The sequence below is a fragment of the Python bivittatus genome, unplaced genomic scaffold, assembly GCF_059951505.1.
Source record: "Python bivittatus isolate LINGU-HERP-01145 unplaced genomic scaffold, Pbiv_v1 ctg000980_np1212, whole genome shotgun sequence".
NCBI classification, from domain to species: Eukaryota; Metazoa; Chordata; class Lepidosauria; order Squamata; family Pythonidae; genus Python; species Python bivittatus.
The window spans coordinates 3478798-3496471 of record NW_028277125.1 but is presented as its reverse complement, the minus strand read 5'-3'; the positions used below and the strand labels follow the sequence as shown (position 1 = coordinate 3496471).

The window sequence follows — 17674 nt, the reverse complement described above, 5'->3', positions numbered from 1 at the left end:
ATATCAAGGCAGCATCACTTGAAAGACTGCACCCCAAGCTTAGGAGCAGGTGGTTTTGGGTTTCCAGCACTCTAAAAAACAAAGTGTTCAGGATAGCACCCTTCCTCCCACTTGCTACCGATTGGGTGGGGGGAGAATAGACCACTGAATGGTCGCAGGTGGAAACTCACATGAGCGCCCCCGGCATGGGAAGGAGGGGGAGATGCTTATGGTTTCAGGATGCTGCTATTTCCTTTTCCTCCTAAAACCCCAACAATGCGGCATGCCATTTTATTGCACAATTACACCTTGTAACCACAACTTTCTCACATTCCAAACATGCTTTCAACCCTCCAGGTGCATCAACAAATTATTATCTGTTTGAAAGAGAAAACACACACGTATTTGCAAGGGATTATCCCGTAGCCCCAGTGCTCTTTACGACAATGTGGCCTACAGATCAGTCTTGTAATGCAAGAATTAGCCCTGGGCAACTGGATGCAGAAATGTCAGAAGTAAGATGCTGGCTATGTCCCCCTTCTACATTCCTTTCTGCTTCTCCTTAGCAAGTCACATCCTTCCGGAAGCTCCTGAGCAGGGCATGGCACCAATGGTCTTCATGCCTTATCAATCTAGTGGTCGACTGCATCTAATCATGGAGGTTCTAGTGGTCTAGTGGCTGACTGCATCTAATCATGGAGGTTCTATTTACTCATAACCCACCATTGTTACTCCCAGCACAAGTCTGTCTACTTCAGTGTTTCGCAACCTCATCAGCTGTAAGATGTGTGGACTTCAACTCCCAGAATTCCCCAGCCAGCATAGCTGGCTGGGGAATCCTGGGAGTTGAAGTCCACACATCTTAAAGTTGCTGTGGTTGAGAAACACTGGTCTCAGTTTAATGGCAGCTCCTTGGCTCTACTTTGCTCCCTACAATCAGCCAAGACATATTCTAGAGGAGGTACATCAGGCCCTTGAAGCAGCCCAGAAAACCTATTTGTTTACTACAACTTCCTCTGAAATAAGAATCTTATTGGACAAAGGCGTCATTATTTATTCAAGGGCACTACTTTCACCAGTAATGAAAACAGCTTGTAAGAGATTTATTCTTGACTCCTTTCTGTTTATTCTGAATAAGGTAGCGTTTTATGGTATTTTACGTACAGTGTTATCACCTATCGCAATTTATACGTTGGAAACCACCTTGGCAGTTTGGGGCTGGAATGTTTAAAAGAAACAATAGTTCTAAGAATTAATATGTTGGCAAGATGGCAACGTATTAATACGTAGAACTATTATTTCTTTTAAACGTTCCAAAGTACTGAAAGAAAGCAAATTGTTTTTCCTCTGAGGTCCCTTCTGCCCTCACGCACCCCACATTCTTGCGTAGTTCGATCCATTTTTCAAACAGGACCCCCTTGTCAAATGCATCTCAAGAGCTGGCCTTGGGCTAAAAAAACGCTCCTAAGACAGACCTGGACACAAAACTGGGTTCTGGCTCAAACTCCTTTCTAAGCCCAAGGAAGAGAACTCAATCTCTCTCAGGCAACATGAGAACAAGGTTTGAGAAGGAAATCTAAGGGGACAGCTCAGAGATCAGGAGGCTGAAATATCCCAGCTGAGAGGCTGCATCAGATGTTTCCTGATGGGAAGCAGGAGTGAAATCCAAGCACCCTTCAAAATGTGAATGAACTGGTGTTGAAGCAACAGAGCTGTAGCTTTCCAAGCTGCCGATAAGCATCTGTCTTTCTACGGGAAATGCTTCTCTCTCTCCCCCTAAAAAGAAGGAAATCTGTCCTGCAGTGTGAGGTGTTGAACCTGGAAGCCAAAACTTGCAACGTGGTGAGTAGAGAGTAAAGGGAACGAGATCCCGGGTTGCTGCGTCTGTGACATGGGAGGAAAACTGATCCAATCCTTCCTCCTTTTCCCCTTTCAGTCTATTATTTAGTTAATTAAATTTCAACCCACCCACCCCGACTCCAAACAACTTTGGGTGGCTTGCGCTTTAAGAAGTAGAGAAAATGAGATACAAAGAAAAAGATCATGCCTCTCTGGGAGAAGCAAATGCCCTGCACCAAAGGAAATCCATGGGCCACAGCTACTCTGCTCAAGGCCAGGAAGAACATCCAGAGCTTCAAAGACCTCTGGAATGTCATCGGGGTGAGAGCGGGTGCCATGAAAGACAAGATGCCTTTCTTAGGTCTTGAGAGATGACCTGGAGTCCACCCACCCTGCCCGATCTTACTGGGTGAGCAGAAACTATTTTGGATAGGTGGTCCCTCAAATAACTAGGCCCCATGTGATGAAGAGCTTTATAGATCATAACCAGCACCCTGAACAGAGCCTGGAAAACAAACAGCAACCAGTACAGCTTATGGGGCAGCAGCGACATACGGGTATACCGTGGCGCACCCATCACTGCTTCTGTTATTCTTTCGTTGCGCTGCCACAATCTGGTTTTCCAGGAATTTGAACCACTCAAGTTAAAAAACCTGCCATATACCAGATCACTGACTGCTTAACATTTGAAAAGACAATCGTCTTTATTCTGACAAGGCTCTCCTGTGTGTGCCTGTGTGTGTGCGTGTTCAAAGCTTTCGGCCTACTTGAAGTGGGCGTGAGACATGCCCGGAAAGTCTAACGGGTGAGAATGGGCTTCCTTTCCATTCTGGTGGACGAAAGGCCCTCTGCAATGCAACAGTGATGCAGGAACATAGTCCTGTGTGTCACTTCTTAAGTACAAAGACTGCAGAGACTTTCTCTGTGTTCTTTTGTCCAAATTTATCTGGCTACTCCTGGGCCAGGTCTAATGGTTGATATTTCACAATTAATTCCCATCTGCTTTTTTCCCCTTGCATGATGCCTGAACTCCACAGACCACATTTTCAACCCCAGAACTGGTTTTTAAAAAGATTTGCCAGCATTATTCCAGGAATTTCCCATCCCTGCCATTGTGCTGACGCTCCCTATTACTTGGAGAGGGTGGGGGAGAAGGTTTCCCATTAGGAAGGGTGCTGAGAACTTGCAAATCCTGCCTCCCAGGAAGAAACTAACTGCAAAGAGAGGAGCAGACCAGATCCATCCATCAGCCAAGAGACACTCCATTTCACAGATCGTTCTAGCTCACTGCAACATTTTACATTCAGTTCTGAAAAGATGCTTTGGAACACATGGGAATGTCAATACAGCACCTTCGGGCACTCATTAAGGTAGCTGCATCCTCTTCCAGGATCATGCATGGCTACTTTAGTTTGGCCAACAGGTACTAGGTACTAGGTACATTTCCATGTGCTTTTGTGTATCATTTCAGAATCAAACCCAAAGCATCACCACATTATTCCCCACCCTGCCAGAATCGCAAGGGACCACAAGGGTCCTCTGCTCCAGCCCTACAACTGCTGCTTAGTCTGGGTCTGCAGATCTGCATGTTCTAGGCCCATTCATAGGTAAGAAGTGATGTGCTTTTCCACGCATGGGTTGTAGAGAAGGCAATGCACCATTACAATCTTTTCAAGCCATCTCGAGCGCCAGTTCAAAATTAATGAACGTAAAACAGGAACTCAGCAAATAAAGCACTTTCTTTCTTTTTTGCCTTTGTTACTCAAAGCCTTAAAATTGAAACTTGCTCTGCAGGTCCACTCGCTAAGTAAAATTGCAGGCTGGTCAACAATACAAGCAGAAATGTTAGTTTAATGAAAACAAAGAAAAGCCAGCATTTTTTTTGACAATGACAAAAGCCTCTCCTCTTTTAGATGATTTTCCAACAGACATGGCAATACGTATATTCAAATATTCTTTTGAATTGTTCCTTCTGCCCTTATTCAATTGTCTCTAGTGACCTCTCCAAGTTTGCCTGGTTCTGATTATCTGTGACAGCAATTAATTATATAATCCCATCTAATATATGACTCCTGCTTGGGTGGAATATTTGGTGTGACTAATTCAAACAAAGGAGAAGAGGAACTGAGCAGAAGCAGCAACATGAGGAGAACATGGTTGAGCTGGGCAATGTTCTCAAGTAAAAGAAACCATTTGCAGAAATTGCTTGTTTTAACCCTAAAAAGTCTTTAGCATAAGACAATATCACAAACACCGGGCTGGACTGGGGTACAGACAAATCCTCAATTAGCTCTTAGAAAGAATTACACACAATGAGTGGGACACTGCAATTAAAATTTTTGCCTTTTGGGTGCAAGACGTCAGACTGAAATCCTGCTCAACTACGAGGCCCCACTGAAAGGTTTTAGGTAAATGATTCTCAGCTTCTCAAATAACACTGAAATGTGGTTAGAAAACCTTGTTAATCTCATTTATTTCCTCTAAACGCTACAGCAGCAGAAATTGCACTCTTTGCTCATCCCTCCCCAATTCCAAGCGCTGGTCTCCCCCCACAATGCCCTCCATGGCTGGAATGGCTAAATGAACATGAAGGTCCATCTCCTCTGACTGGATTCTGCCCATTCTACGCAGACATTTCGGGGAGGAGGGCATGCTGCAGTCCTGACGCTGGCAAAAGTCAAGGGACCTGGACCCAGAGAATCTTTCCCTGTGGTGGCCCTGAAGCTATGGAATTATTTTTGTTGGGAAGTTGGCCCAACAATCTCTCTTTTGGCTCCTGGCAAGGCCATTTTGTTTAAACGCACTTTTGAGTTACCATATGGCAAAGTTTTATTTTCTGTTTTATACCACCACTTTATTTTTATGACTTATTGTTACTTAGGCTGGGGAGGTAATTAGGGTTTCAAGATTTTTATGATGTTTGGAACAAAACCATCTGGAATCTTGGGAACCGGGCAGGATGTAAGTAAATGTCCTAAGTATGTAAGTAGTTTGCTTGACGCTTTAGGATTCCTTCTGACCTCATGCTTGTTGGCTGAAGTGAAGAATGGGGCTGCCATGAGCTTCTTCAGCTGAGAACTGGAAGAGGCAGGGAGAAAGAGTAAGGCTCGCCTTGGCGCTTGTCTCCAGAGCGACGCAAACCTCTGGCCAGATCATTAGTGGCCCAGGAGCACAGCAAACCAAAGACCTTTAGCTTTTCATCTCCAGGTGGTGCAAATCCCTCTTCTCCAGATTTAAAAGTTCAGAGGTGAGACACAGACACGGCAGTTCTTCCCTCCAACTCAAACTGTCTTTCAGCAGTACAGCATTAAGCCGCAAGAACCCTTGCGGGGGGAGAGCATCAAAATCTGCAAGATGGTAGGGACAGGGGTGTGGCTTTGATCATCTCCGTGCATCCATCTTGCAGATTTTGACACCCTCCGTACATGGCCAGAGAGATTATCTTGGTGATTTTGGATGAGTGATTCTGGCAAGGACGTGGGGGAAAGGGGGAGAGAGAAAAGCCAGAATCTGCTGTGCTTCCAAATAGAGATCATAAAGGCCAAAAAACTATGCTCTGGTGACATGTGACTATATCTAGATTTCCAAGGGTTTGGCACTCGCACTTACTTCATTATTGTCATCCTTCTCCTCATCATCAGACTCTGCATTATCTTCTAGTGGCTCTTCTGAGAGGGAACATATACGAGGATCAGCCAAAGGAATCATTTTTCGTCTCCAGCTCATCAAAAATTTAATCAATGTTTTTCTTTTTTCTCTTGAAATGCATTTCAAGAATCTACTCACTCTCCTTTTATTGATCTTATCATCCACCTCAGGTCTGACCCAGAACAGAGGTTTTTGATTGCAAATCTCAAAATAACTGAGCAAGGGACTTTTGATGTTTCTGAAAAGCTGGGGCCCGTTGAAAAGATGTGAAGCATTCTGGAGCAGGGTGAAATGCTAGTCTTTTTCAAGGACCCAACGTCTTAATGTGCCAAGAAAAAACAGCTACTCAGATTGTATCCTTTGCAGGATGACTGACCGCAGCATTTATGCAGACCCCTGCAAAATTCCCAACGCTGCTTTATTGGGATGTGTTAAATCTATGTTACTGAACTGGCATTTTCCAGCCCTGGGTTATTTGGAGAGGGTGAGATGGGGAAGGACTGGCAAAGTACCACACCTTGACCAGCAGGCTTTCCTCAGTAACCATCTGCATCCAGAGGGCCTGAAACTCTACAGTGGGGAACCACCTGGCCTTAAGGTTGGAGCGATATAGACACCTAAACAAACAGCCTGTCATTTATAGATGGCTGAAAGGAATTGTCTGCATGATGCTATAAAGCTGGTGTTTATAAAGCTGCTGAGCTGCAAGCATAACATGGGAACTTTGTCCAACTGGAAAATTAAGGGTACTTATTTCTAAATTAACAGGACTAGCACCTACTGCAAGGGGTTATGTGAACAGGTTCTGGAACATGCATGATGAAACTATGTAACCTGCTTTTTAGAAGCTTTCTGTTTCAAAGCTGAGATAAAGTGTCCCCTCTTCCCACCTGATTGCAGCTGCTTGATAATAAACTCAATCTGCTGGATCATATCAGCATTTCCTTCCTCAATGTAGCATCGCAGAATGTCTTCCATTTCCTGGATGGGTTGCAAAACAAAGTTGTGTTAGTTGATCCTAGGGGTGACCCGGCACAGGGTCATTTTGCCGGCGACACACGTAGGCCTGCGTGCATAAAGGAAAGACGCGGGGAGTCGCCCATGCCCAGCAGAAGATACACTGTTCTGTCTGCAGACAAACGCAAGAGGATTTAATGCCAGCTTTCCTGGATAAAAGCACTAAGATGTTGTCCGCAGGTCAACAAGCAGTATTTCAAGTCTGGCTCCTGAGTTTGAGTTTCCCAGCCATAAAACAGTATCACTGAAGATAATACTAATATTGCAGCAATTCCAATGGTGAAAACAATATGGACTAGACCAGCATTTCTCAATCTTGGCAACTTTTAAGATGTGTAGACTTCAACTCCCAGAATTCTGGGAGTTGAAGTCCACACATCTTAAAGTTGCTAAAGGTGAGAAACACTGGGCTAGACAGTTTGAAAGAAACAAAAGAATGCAGTAGTTAAGAAAAGATCAGCCTCGCTGGCAGAGAAGGCGATAAATGGCTGCCTTCCTAACTGCTGCATTAATTTCCAGGATCAAAAGCAAAAATTGCTGGAAACCACAATGTGCCGATCCTGTTTCAGGAGGCATGCTGTGTGAAGAAAAGGCTGGATGAAACACAGTGTTGATCCCTCTCTTGTACCTATGATTTATCTGATGTTCAACCCTCCTTGCAGGTAACAGACAAGGAGACAGCTCTAAACTCGCAAAATCAAAGGAATAATTTATAATGGATAAATATTAAAATACCAAATCGGAGACACAGATGCTGTTTAATGCTAGTCAAGAACTGATTAAAAAGACAAACACACAATAGAAATTGTGATATTTTGATATTTCTGTATAGTTGTCTGACAGAAAATAATCTGTAACATTATTAATTTTATTTTTGGAAGTGCTATTTAACATTTTTTTTAATGAGATCACACTGGATTCTGTATACTGTAAATTGTACCTCTTGCACTTAGAAGAGCAAAAGATTGTACATATACACAGTGGAACCCTGCAGGCCTCCCAAACTTTTTCTTAAGATGCACAATGTAAACAAAAACCATACCAAAATATCCTTTCTAGGATTCATAATAGCAGCATTCAAACAACATGCTTAACCTGGATACTGAATTAAGATAGTGGGATATGAAATAACCAAATGGGCTGAATCCGCACCCCTTTAGCCATAAAAAAATCCCAAGCCTCATTATGCACATTGCAATAGCACAACCTTAAAGTCATAAGTATTAAGCGAACATTTGGATTTCACAAAACTCTTCCTCAGAATTAAAGATAGAGAAAGAAAAGGGGAGAGAAAGAATTGATGGCTTTGTTGTTGTAGTTATCCTCATAAAGGTATTACGACAATCCTCCCATTGGGAATTTTGTTCCTAATGGATTTTGTTCCTGCTTGTATGTTTCCCTCTTAACGACTAATAAGATTCCCTTCAAATTAATGGCAATCAGAGCTTCTCTTACACGGTTTCTCTGTTCTAAACAAAATGACAACCCTTTCCTCAAATCAAATAAACGACTGGCAATTTAAAACCATGTCATTTGAGCCTCCCATTAAAAAACCCTGTGTCTTCAGAGATAGCTTTTTAGAGCGGGCAACGAAAGATAAGTGCGGCAGGAAAGTGCATGACGCACCCATCAGGCTTACACTGAAACAGATTCCACATAATAGCAGAGAAAGTGAGAGGCTGGACGCATCAGACCAGATATCAGCTTCTGCACAAATCAGAATGGATTCCAGCTTTTGTCTCCCATTTAGTTGGGAGGAACTTATCTTCCCTAGATAGCCAGCAGCATTTCTGCAATGGAAATTTATCACCTCTCCCATTCATCATGAGGCACGACCACAAGAGCAAAGGAAACCTTGTTCCTCTCTGTGCCTTGCAATTCTGTTACGGTGCCTATTTAACACAGAGCAGTGTTTCTCAACCTCGGCCACTTTAAGACGTGTGGACTTCAACCTAAGCCATGCTGGCTGGGGAATCCTGGGAGTTGAACTCCACACGTCTTAAAGTGGCCGAGGTTGAGAAACACAGGCACAGAACATTCCTGACAAGGATGAAGCTGATGCAGTTTAGGCCACCCTATGAACCTATAACAGGATGCGGTTCACATGATGGATTAGGCTAGGCCAAAATGGAGTTGCAAGCAAGTCTTTGTCTCTGCGTGTTGTGTGAACCAAGCTACTGTTAGCCATCACACACTATATTTATTTGGATACTACAATGACGTGTGAAAACAGCAGCTATGGTACACTAACCTGACTTTAGAGGGTTGTATGAACCCAGGCAGAGAGTCTGTTTGACACAGAAACCCAGGTGGAAGCCTATCAGTCAGAGGAGTAAACCATTTCAGAACTGCTGCAGGAGATCATGGGAGCTCAACACCTTAGGAAGTCACCAGACCAGTTTCCAGACTGCTGGTGATGAGCAGGGGGGTGGTTTACATTTTAAAAGAATTTCTACATAGCTGGTTTCTGTGCTTGGCTGTTGTTAGTCTGGCCCACCTGAATATCCGGGAACTTTTCAGCCTCTTACCATTGCTCGAGCTTCCTCTCGTATGGATGGAATAGCAAGGATACTATAAAGGGCTCCATTCACATAGGGGTGGATCTGTAACAGAGGAGATAAAGGCAGCACGAAGTGCCTCTTGAACCAACAGAGATAACGCTCACTCTAAAAGGCTCAGCCTCATCTATGGCTGGACCGTCAAGAATCATGTCTGCTTTTCCTACACTATGTCCCTATCATAGATAGCTTATTCTGACTTCTTTTCTACCCTGGCCAGGTGGGAACGTTCCCGAGCAAGGCCCTAGGCTGCAGAAACTTGCTGTTTTTCCTTTCCTCCAAATGGCATAACTATTAAGCAGGGGCTTGCTATTTAGCATTATTATATTGCAGCCTGAGGGCACCAGATTGCTCATCTCGTGTTTTACAAATGATTAAGGGTTTTTCTTAATAAAGCACCTTCGCCTCTGAAACCTGTTGTTTAAGCAGATGGAAGGGGAAGAGCACCTGGCTTGCCTTCTCCAGATGCTCAGGTCTAGAATCCAGAGCATGAGGTCCTACCTTCCAATTGAAATTCAAAGCATTTTTCTTCAGAGGACTTCAAAATAGCCCTATGAACTAGTAGTCTGAGCTCCAAACCTATCACATTTCTAGGCCACTCAGATTTCTAGGCCACTCAGCTCCCAGATGATCCTGGGAAGCTTCATAAACTAAAAACACAATAAAATACAATACAAAACAAAGCATAAAACAAATCTGGCATATGGAGGGAAACCACCGAAAGATCCAGCGTAACTCCACTGCACCCACCATTCACCTGCCCAACCCATCTATCCCCAGGTCTGGGAACCTAACCAAGTTTTTAAAGATCATCTGAAGGTGGGCAAGGTGGGGGACCATGCAGATCTTTACTAGAAGAACAAAGCTGTCAAATATTTTTTTGGTCATTATCACTTGAGAAATGCTAAGTGACAGCCAGGGGTGAAGCCAGGAAGAATGCCATTACAGGGTCCAGATGATATTTTGAGATTAAGAACTTCATTTGGCCATCAGAAGATTATCAGCCAGAATCAAAACATCCAAGATCGTATTTGGAATAAATGAGACATGCTCTGTTTGGTTCCTAAAAATTGATAATCTTCACCAACCCTTGAAAATATTCACTATGGAAGTACCTCATGGTTCTCATGGCCAAGGAGATCTGAGAGAACTTTGAGAATCTCGTTTGCAATTTTCACACACATCTTCTTCCCTGTGGAGGTTCAAAAACAGACATAGGAGCTCAAAACAGCCACCCATCCACAAGACCTCAGGCTTACCTACAATAGCCATTAAATATATTTTAAAAGAGCCATAGCAAGTTCCACCCTCCATATCACGGCAGGCTCAGAAGTGTCTGATTAAGAGAGTGACAAGCAAACCCAACTCAAACTTCAAAGATTTCAATTAACTCTAGTTAATGAATTGGGATAAATTAAGACTTCACAAATAACAATTTTCCCCCTTCACTATATAAGAAATTGTATGAAAAGTACAGAATTAGTTGCAGCTGACACTTTCTACAGAGCCTGTTTTCGATCCCAACCGCAGTATGGCAGATTACCTGAACTCCGAAGGCAGAGGTTCATGAGCAAGGCAACTGAGTAGGCCAAGGTGTAATCAGACATGGAGTCCGTATCCTTGAGAACCTCCACCAACCATGGTATGAGCCCATCCTTAATCATAGTCGACTGCAAAGCCCGCCTGGGAATTCAGAGAAACATTAATTCAGTGGTTCAGTGACTAACCACAAGAAAGGCACCGTTGAAACATGCATGTTTTATGTAATTTTTAAAAGATGATGGTATTGAACTAAAGCTCCACGCAAGAATTAGAGAGGAGGTATTTTGGCTGGTTTATGTTCTCTGGGTCATACTGGTTTCTCCCCATCTGTTATCTTTAAGGCCCCCCCAAAATCTCTCATGAGAGTTGCACGACACAAGTCCTGCCAATGCAGCCAAAATTCCTTTGTGACATTAGGGCCATTTCTCTCGATCAATTTTGTCTAAGTTGACTTTTTCCCACAGTTAGTGGCCTAAACGCTCTTGTGCAATGTTTCACAGCTATGGGAAAAAGTCAACACAGACAAAATGATCGAGAGAAACGGCCCTAAATCACTTATCTTCACAAGAAGGAAATCAGAATCCTTGGAGAGAGAGATAACTTTCTTGTGCTTAGGTCACGAAGTTATACATAGCCTATCTGATAATGGTGCAGTTAATGTTTTACTGAGCAGACAGGAATATTTTATCATCTATTTATGTAACCTTAGCACTTTTCTTCCAATAGGCAATGAGCTATGGGCCATAAAAAGTGAGAAAAACAGCAACACGTTTGCTGTTCAGAAGCTATTATTAGCTCAGCTGATATGGCCTAGTTCACCTGTTCTGTTCATCAGATGGCTAGTTGGCCTGTTTAACTCTTCACTCACCCAAATGCACCTTGCATGAAATGCCATCAACTGGCCCTTCCCATCACACTAAAAAGGGTCTCGAGAGCTCGTCACGTGGCTCAACGCTCTTTCAATACAAATGAAGGAAATGCAGAAGCATCTGAGTGCAGTCTGTCAAAGCATAGCCATGTGCCTTCCACGCTTTGGAGCAGGGCTTCTCAATCGTGGCAACTTTAAGATGAGAGGACATCAACTCCCAGAATTCTGGGAGTTGAAGTCCGCCCGTCTTAAAGTTGCCAAGACTGAGAAACCCTGCTTTGGAGTCTTTACCTAACAATCCCACCAATGTGGAAGGCCTTCAGATCTGTTCCACGGAAGCCAGGCTGGAAAGCCTAGCAAGAAGAAATGCACCAGGAATCTTTCCATCAAGTGGTAGGATTGGGCTCTTTTTCTCACCACGACTGATGTACTCTCAGGCTTTGGGGCCTACTTCAAAGTCAGGTATTTCTACTGCTCTCAGAGAGTGATTCCTTTTAACCTACTCAAGAGAGGAAGTGTATATCCATGGGAAATGGAGGATCTGGTTTTACGATTCTAATGAAAGATTTAGGTAAAGTGTTAATTTGTTTAGGGCAGCTGCCTTCAGAAATCACATGAGAAAAATAGCCTAGTGCAATCCTCCCTAATCTGCTGCCCTCCAGGTGGGACTACCAGGAGCCAAATGGCTACAGATCATGCTGGCTGGGAACTCTGGAAGGTGCACTCCCAATTTTCTGAAGGATTGGGAGTGCACCACACCGGGGAACGCTGCCCTCCCCTCACTCCATTTCAAGTTTTACAAGCAAAATACCCCATTGAGAAATGACTGTTGCACCAGGTTTATGGTCACTTTTGGTAGAGATGCTGACTCCCGATCTCTCTGTACAGATGTACAGAATATCAGTGGTTGGTTGCCTCCAGACTCATGGAATATTTTTTCCTCTGGAATTCGGCATTCTCACAAGGAGGCTTGGCTTGAGTAGATAAGATGCTCTTAAGATGAACAGTGTCTGTGGGGGTATGTCAGACCAGCAACATGGTGGACAAAGCACACGGACACACATTTAAAGACAATGCTCCAGCCGCTGTCTTTGTCAAGCTTGACATGCATACACACCCTGGATGCTGCTGAAGCAACTTTAACTGCAATAAGAGAGCAGCTTCTACAAAGGCTAAAACTTTGGTTCTATACAGCTACATGCCTCAAGGTTTAAATCCTGAGCTTCTTTCTCATGCCTTTCCATTGCACTTGGAGTGCTTGCTGTCTGCTTCTTGCCCCACCAAAATGGTCCCATCTGGTCCCCAGTTCCTCATTCCCCATCTTGCCAGTCACACCTCCCCTCACAGGTCTGACACATTTGTCCTTCTGTGTGATGGCGTGTGAGTTTGACTCAGAGAAGGGGGAGGAGAATAATGAGCTGTTACAAAAAAGGTATTGGAGCCCCAGGACATTAGAAAGTGTGCAGAAGAAACTCAAAACAACTCTGCCTTGATTGTGTTAGCTATAAGTTGAAATAGAGAGGGGCTCCAACAGGCTTTCAAGATGACATGCTGGCTGGGGAATTCTGGAAGTTGAAGTCCACACATTTTAAAGTTGCCAAGTTTGAAAAACACTGGGTTAGATAAATTCGAAGATGAATCTAGTAATAGCTGTAATCAAGACAACTACATGCACCTTCCAGGTTCAAAGGTAGCAGACCACTAAATAATAGTTCTGACTGACTCTCTGATTCTTAGATGATTGCTTCAGTTCACAGAGGGGGCTTCTTCCTGGATGTCCTACTAGAAAACACTGGAATGCAGAGGTTCATTGGCATACATCTCATTTGCTTTTGGAAAAAGAAGTAAGGCAGGGAAAAACGAAGGGAGTTCTGAAGCCGGCTTTCTTCATGTAGCGCTCTCCAAACAGCTTCTCCTTGCATCCAAAGCCTTGACCGTGAAATTGTGAACTCAACAATCAGTTTGGAGAAATGCCCTTTTCCGGGACAAGTGTTTTCTTTGTAGCTCAAGTATATGTTTTTGTGCAATCCGCCCATCTGCTTTATTTGGGATGGAAAACCCAAGCAGCTGTTACTCTCTAGGGCAGTGTTTCTCAACCTTGGCCGCTTGAAGGCTGGCTGGGGAATTCTGGGAGTTGAAGTCCACACATCTTCAAGCGGCCAAGGTTGAGAAACACTGCTCTAGAGCAAATATCCTCTTTCTATATCCCCACCTCATAGAGCTCTTTTATTTCAATCAGGCCTAGGTGAAAGTTCTTCCCTTCCTGGTCAGATATCCACCAAATGCAACACTCATAGAGGCCATTTCACCTCGCAGAAACAAAGCTTATCTCTGCGCTGGGCCACCTTCAAGACCCCCAGGGGTCACCTACGACTTTGCAAAATCAAAAGTTGGATTCCGCATCATGTTTGGGCAGATCTCAGGCTCTCGCTAACCCGAAGCAAGTTATCCCGGATGAAAAAAATTGCTGCATTCAGCACAGTGAATTTGTTAGGACTTTCACAGGCAGAAATACAAGTCAGTGTAAGATGCTTGTTAACGCAGTCAAAGCTGAGATACAGACCTGTGTCAGAAAAATGTAAAAATGTTTGAGGACCAAGCTCCACCAAGGACATAAGCAGTGCTTATGACAGCAACTCTGAAAGGTCCCAGTGGCAGCTGTTTGGGAATCCAACATCTGCTTTCAGCCTGCAACCCAGTCCAACCCAATCAAGTGCCCCGCTGTTGGCAGCCCCCGCCTCCGCCACATTCATCACCTGAGGCTGAGTTTCTGCAGAGCTCCCAGGACGTTCTCCCGGGTAAGGGAGTACTTATCTTCTGCTTTCAACCTTCCTTCCAGCATGCGGAGCAACCGGGGATTCTGGGAAAGGTAGAGCCGGCCTGGAACAAACAGGAAGAAGAAAGAGAGCAATGGGCAAAAGCATGCAGCTGTTGAGACCTGCTTCTATAAAGCTCTTAAAAGATGCATTCCAAATTTTGCCTGTTTCCCCCCCCCTCCCCAGGCCTTGACTCTTTCTGTACAGGTAGTCCCCAGGTTAAGAACGTCCAGTTTACAGATGACTCATAGTTAAGGACGGAGCCTACGGTAGCAAAATTTGAGTTAAATACACAATGATTCAAGTTAAATACACAAAGGTTCAAGTTCATTATACCACACTACTTATACAGTATTAATACAATAATACTGTTCTGGCTTACGTACAAATTTGACTTAAGGACAGACCTTGGGGACGGAACTCATTCTTAAACTGGGGACTCCCTCCCTAGCGTTTAGCAGGTATTGCTTTTGCAATAAAGACCAGAAGAAACCTGACTGCATCAGGGGAGAGGCAAGGGCTCCCCATCCATTTAGCCAGCTACAAGTTTATTTTATTTTATATCTATTTATATATAATATAAATAATTATAAATATAATATAAATATTATATTATATTATTTTTATATATTTTTATTTATATTATTTTTATATATTTTTTATATATATTATTTTGTTATATATTTCAAATTTGGTCACCACCCATCTCACTAGGAAGTGGCTGTGGTTCCTTTTGGCTTTGGTCCCCCCAGAAATCCAGACAAAGCTAGAAGGCAGACATCTGCTTGATGGGATCCCTCTCCCCTCCCCTTTGAAAACGCTGCACCCCCAGCTGTCCCACGGAGCCCCACGGGAGGAAAGGCAAGCCAGAGAGGCCTCCTTGGGATCTCCAACAGCCACTGCTGGTTTGTCCAGCGGCCACAGCTCAAAGACCTGGATCGGGTTACTTTTCTTTTCCCCGCCCGCCCATTTCTCCCTTTTGCAATGTGTAAACCGTGGGAGTCCCCAAGTCAGCCGGCAGAGAAGCTAAAAGGAATATACATCGAAAAGATAAACCAAAATAGTTGTCACTGAACAAACATAATCTCTCTTGAATGGTTCTATTTTTAAAACTTGCTGTTAACTGCAGCCTGAGCATGCAAATGGAGCCAGAATTAGTTAAGGTGTTGGACTAAGAGGGGCCCAGGTTCTAGTCTACCTTCAACCATGGAAGCTCCCCAAAGGGACTCTGAACCAGCATTCCTCTCATTCAGCCCAATCTGCCTCAAAAGGTTGTTTTGGGGAAGAATTGGAGGAGGGAGCATTATACATGCTACCTTGAGCTCCTGAAGGAAAGGCAGGACATAACCCTAACAAATAAACGAACAGAAACTCTGGTTCTCTGTTTGCTTTGCTTGGAAACCCTGCATCTGATTTTATAAAAAAAAAAAATCTGAATAATTCAACAGCTTGATTTCCCAAGTTTGAGTAATTAAATACAAAACTGGCTCCCCCCCCCCGCCGCATACCTACAGTCTATGCCAGTCTCATACCAAGATTGGTATACATGTCTATGGATAATTCACACTTCTGAAGCCACCCAACTTCTCAACAGCTCTGGGTAGTGTACAAATTGAGAACTAAAGAAATTAGAACGATGTGAAATCAGAGAAATCCCAGAGGCATGAAAGCTTCCCAAAGGAACCCTACATTCACCCTAAGCCTGGAGAAAGAGCTGGGTATATAAGGCTCCTTGAAAGGAGAGCAGGGTTGAGGCTATTTGAACCTCTAGGGCAGTGTTTCTCAACCTCAGCAACTTAAGACGTGTGGATCTCAACTCCCAGAATTCCCCAGCCATGCTGGGGAATTCTGGGAGTTAAAGTCCACATGTCTTAAGTTGCTGAGGCTGAGAAAAACCGTTCTAGGGGAAGCTGTTGAAAAGTACTGAGTCATCAGGGACGTGCTGTCCTGCATTGAAGGTGAGCATGTGTGCAATGGCCACACTGGATGTATGCAGTTATATCCCAAAGGGTGACTGCCAGGTGCCCCATGCGCAGATACTCAATCTCTAAGATCTGTATCACAACAGACCAAGCTGGAGTGTGGTGGGGAAGGTGCTGGACTAGGAGTGGGGAGACCCAGGTGCTAGTCCTCCCTCAGCCACAGAGGTTCCCTGGGGGACTCAGAGCCAGTCCCTCCCTCTCAGCCTCAGAGTCAGTGAGGGGTGATGGGGAAGGTGCTGGACTAGGAGTGGAGAGATGTAAGTTCTAGTGCTCCTCATAAATGAAGCCAAGGACGCTGGCAGGAAAGGGAGGAAAAAGGCGGCGCTGGAAAGATTGGGGGAGGTGGGCTGGATGGATGTGCCATGTCTGAAGTCAAGGACCTTGGCAACTGAAGGGAGGTGAGGGCCCTGGGAAGGTCAGCAGGCAAGCCAGCCCCCATGGGGGAGAGGAGCAAGGGGCACTGGCCTTGCTCTTGCCCTGTAAGTCCCCTGTGCATTTGGTTCCAGCCCAAACCCAGAACCACCACCACAAAAAATGTTCACAGCTTCAGTTCTGCTGAACTGCAGCCTACTCAACAGGGTTTCGCTGAACTACTGGAAAACAATGTGTTTGTTTTGGGTTCGAAACACAGGTTTTCTTTTGTGCCTACCCCTACCTTTTAGCCTTGCATGCTGGCACTGCTGAGCAAAAAGGACCAATGAGCTGAGTCGTTGGGAGGCAGAGATTCCTGTGAGAGCTTCAGAAGGCTCAGGTTCCCAGGTTAAGACCCCAGCCCCTAAGATGATCTATCAGGCCACAGAGCACAAAAGCAGCTACTTTTATACTCCACCTCTTACCTTCAGCCAGTGAGGCAAATGCATTGATGAGCCTGGCTGTATACTGACGAACGACCTCGCTCTTGGACTGTATCAGCATTAAGACACTTCTCTGCAAGAGACCCCAAAAACTGAAACCGTTGCAGTTAATCCTGGAACACTGACGTGAAGTAACAGCTACAGTTATACATATCTGAGTGGCTGACCTACTTAACCTGGTTACTGAATTAACCCATTTTATCGGAGTCAAGCTCTTGGTAAGAGCAAAACCAGATTCTCACAAAGACTTCTCAGCTCAGATTTCTTGAAAGAGAAAAGGAATTATGTTTCAGAAATGTCAATGACATTTTTAGAAACAGATTCAACTCTGAGTTGCTCTGACAGCACTTTCTTGCTAACCGTGTTCCCTAGACAGGAGCTGGCTGCCCGTTTCCTTGAGAATGGAGAAAAGGGCAGATGTTTAGAATTTCTTAAGTTGCTGAGGTTGAGAAAACCATTCTAGGGGGAGGCTGTTGAAAAGTACTGAGTCTTCAAGGAAGTGCTCTCCTGCATCGATGTTTAGACCCTGCGGTGTTTTCCAAGGGACTCTCCTCTTTCCCAGGTTCTGAAA

At 44.3% G+C, this 17674-nt stretch overlaps 1 protein-coding gene across 7 annotated transcripts in view; it reads right to left on the bottom strand.

Annotated features, from left to right (window-relative positions):
* The window catches only part of ARMC9 (armadillo repeat containing 9), an 88548-nt gene that overhangs the window by 21803 nt on the left and 49071 nt on the right, over positions 1 to 17674 (bottom strand). For all 7 annotated transcript variants that reach the window (XM_088132540.1, XM_088132541.1, XM_088132542.1 and 4 more), the window contains 7 exons: positions 17086 to 17176; positions 14208 to 14331; positions 10585 to 10724; positions 10157 to 10233; positions 9012 to 9086; positions 6357 to 6447; positions 5428 to 5486 (listed from right to left, as the gene is read on the bottom strand). In XM_088132540.1, the coding sequence (XP_087988666.1) occupies positions 5428 to 5486; positions 6357 to 6447; positions 9012 to 9086; positions 10157 to 10233; positions 10585 to 10724; positions 14208 to 14331; positions 17086 to 17176 (657 nt within the window). The remainder of the gene's footprint in view (positions 1 to 5427; positions 5487 to 6356; positions 6448 to 9011; positions 9087 to 10156; positions 10234 to 10584; positions 10725 to 14207; positions 14332 to 17085; positions 17177 to 17674) is intronic.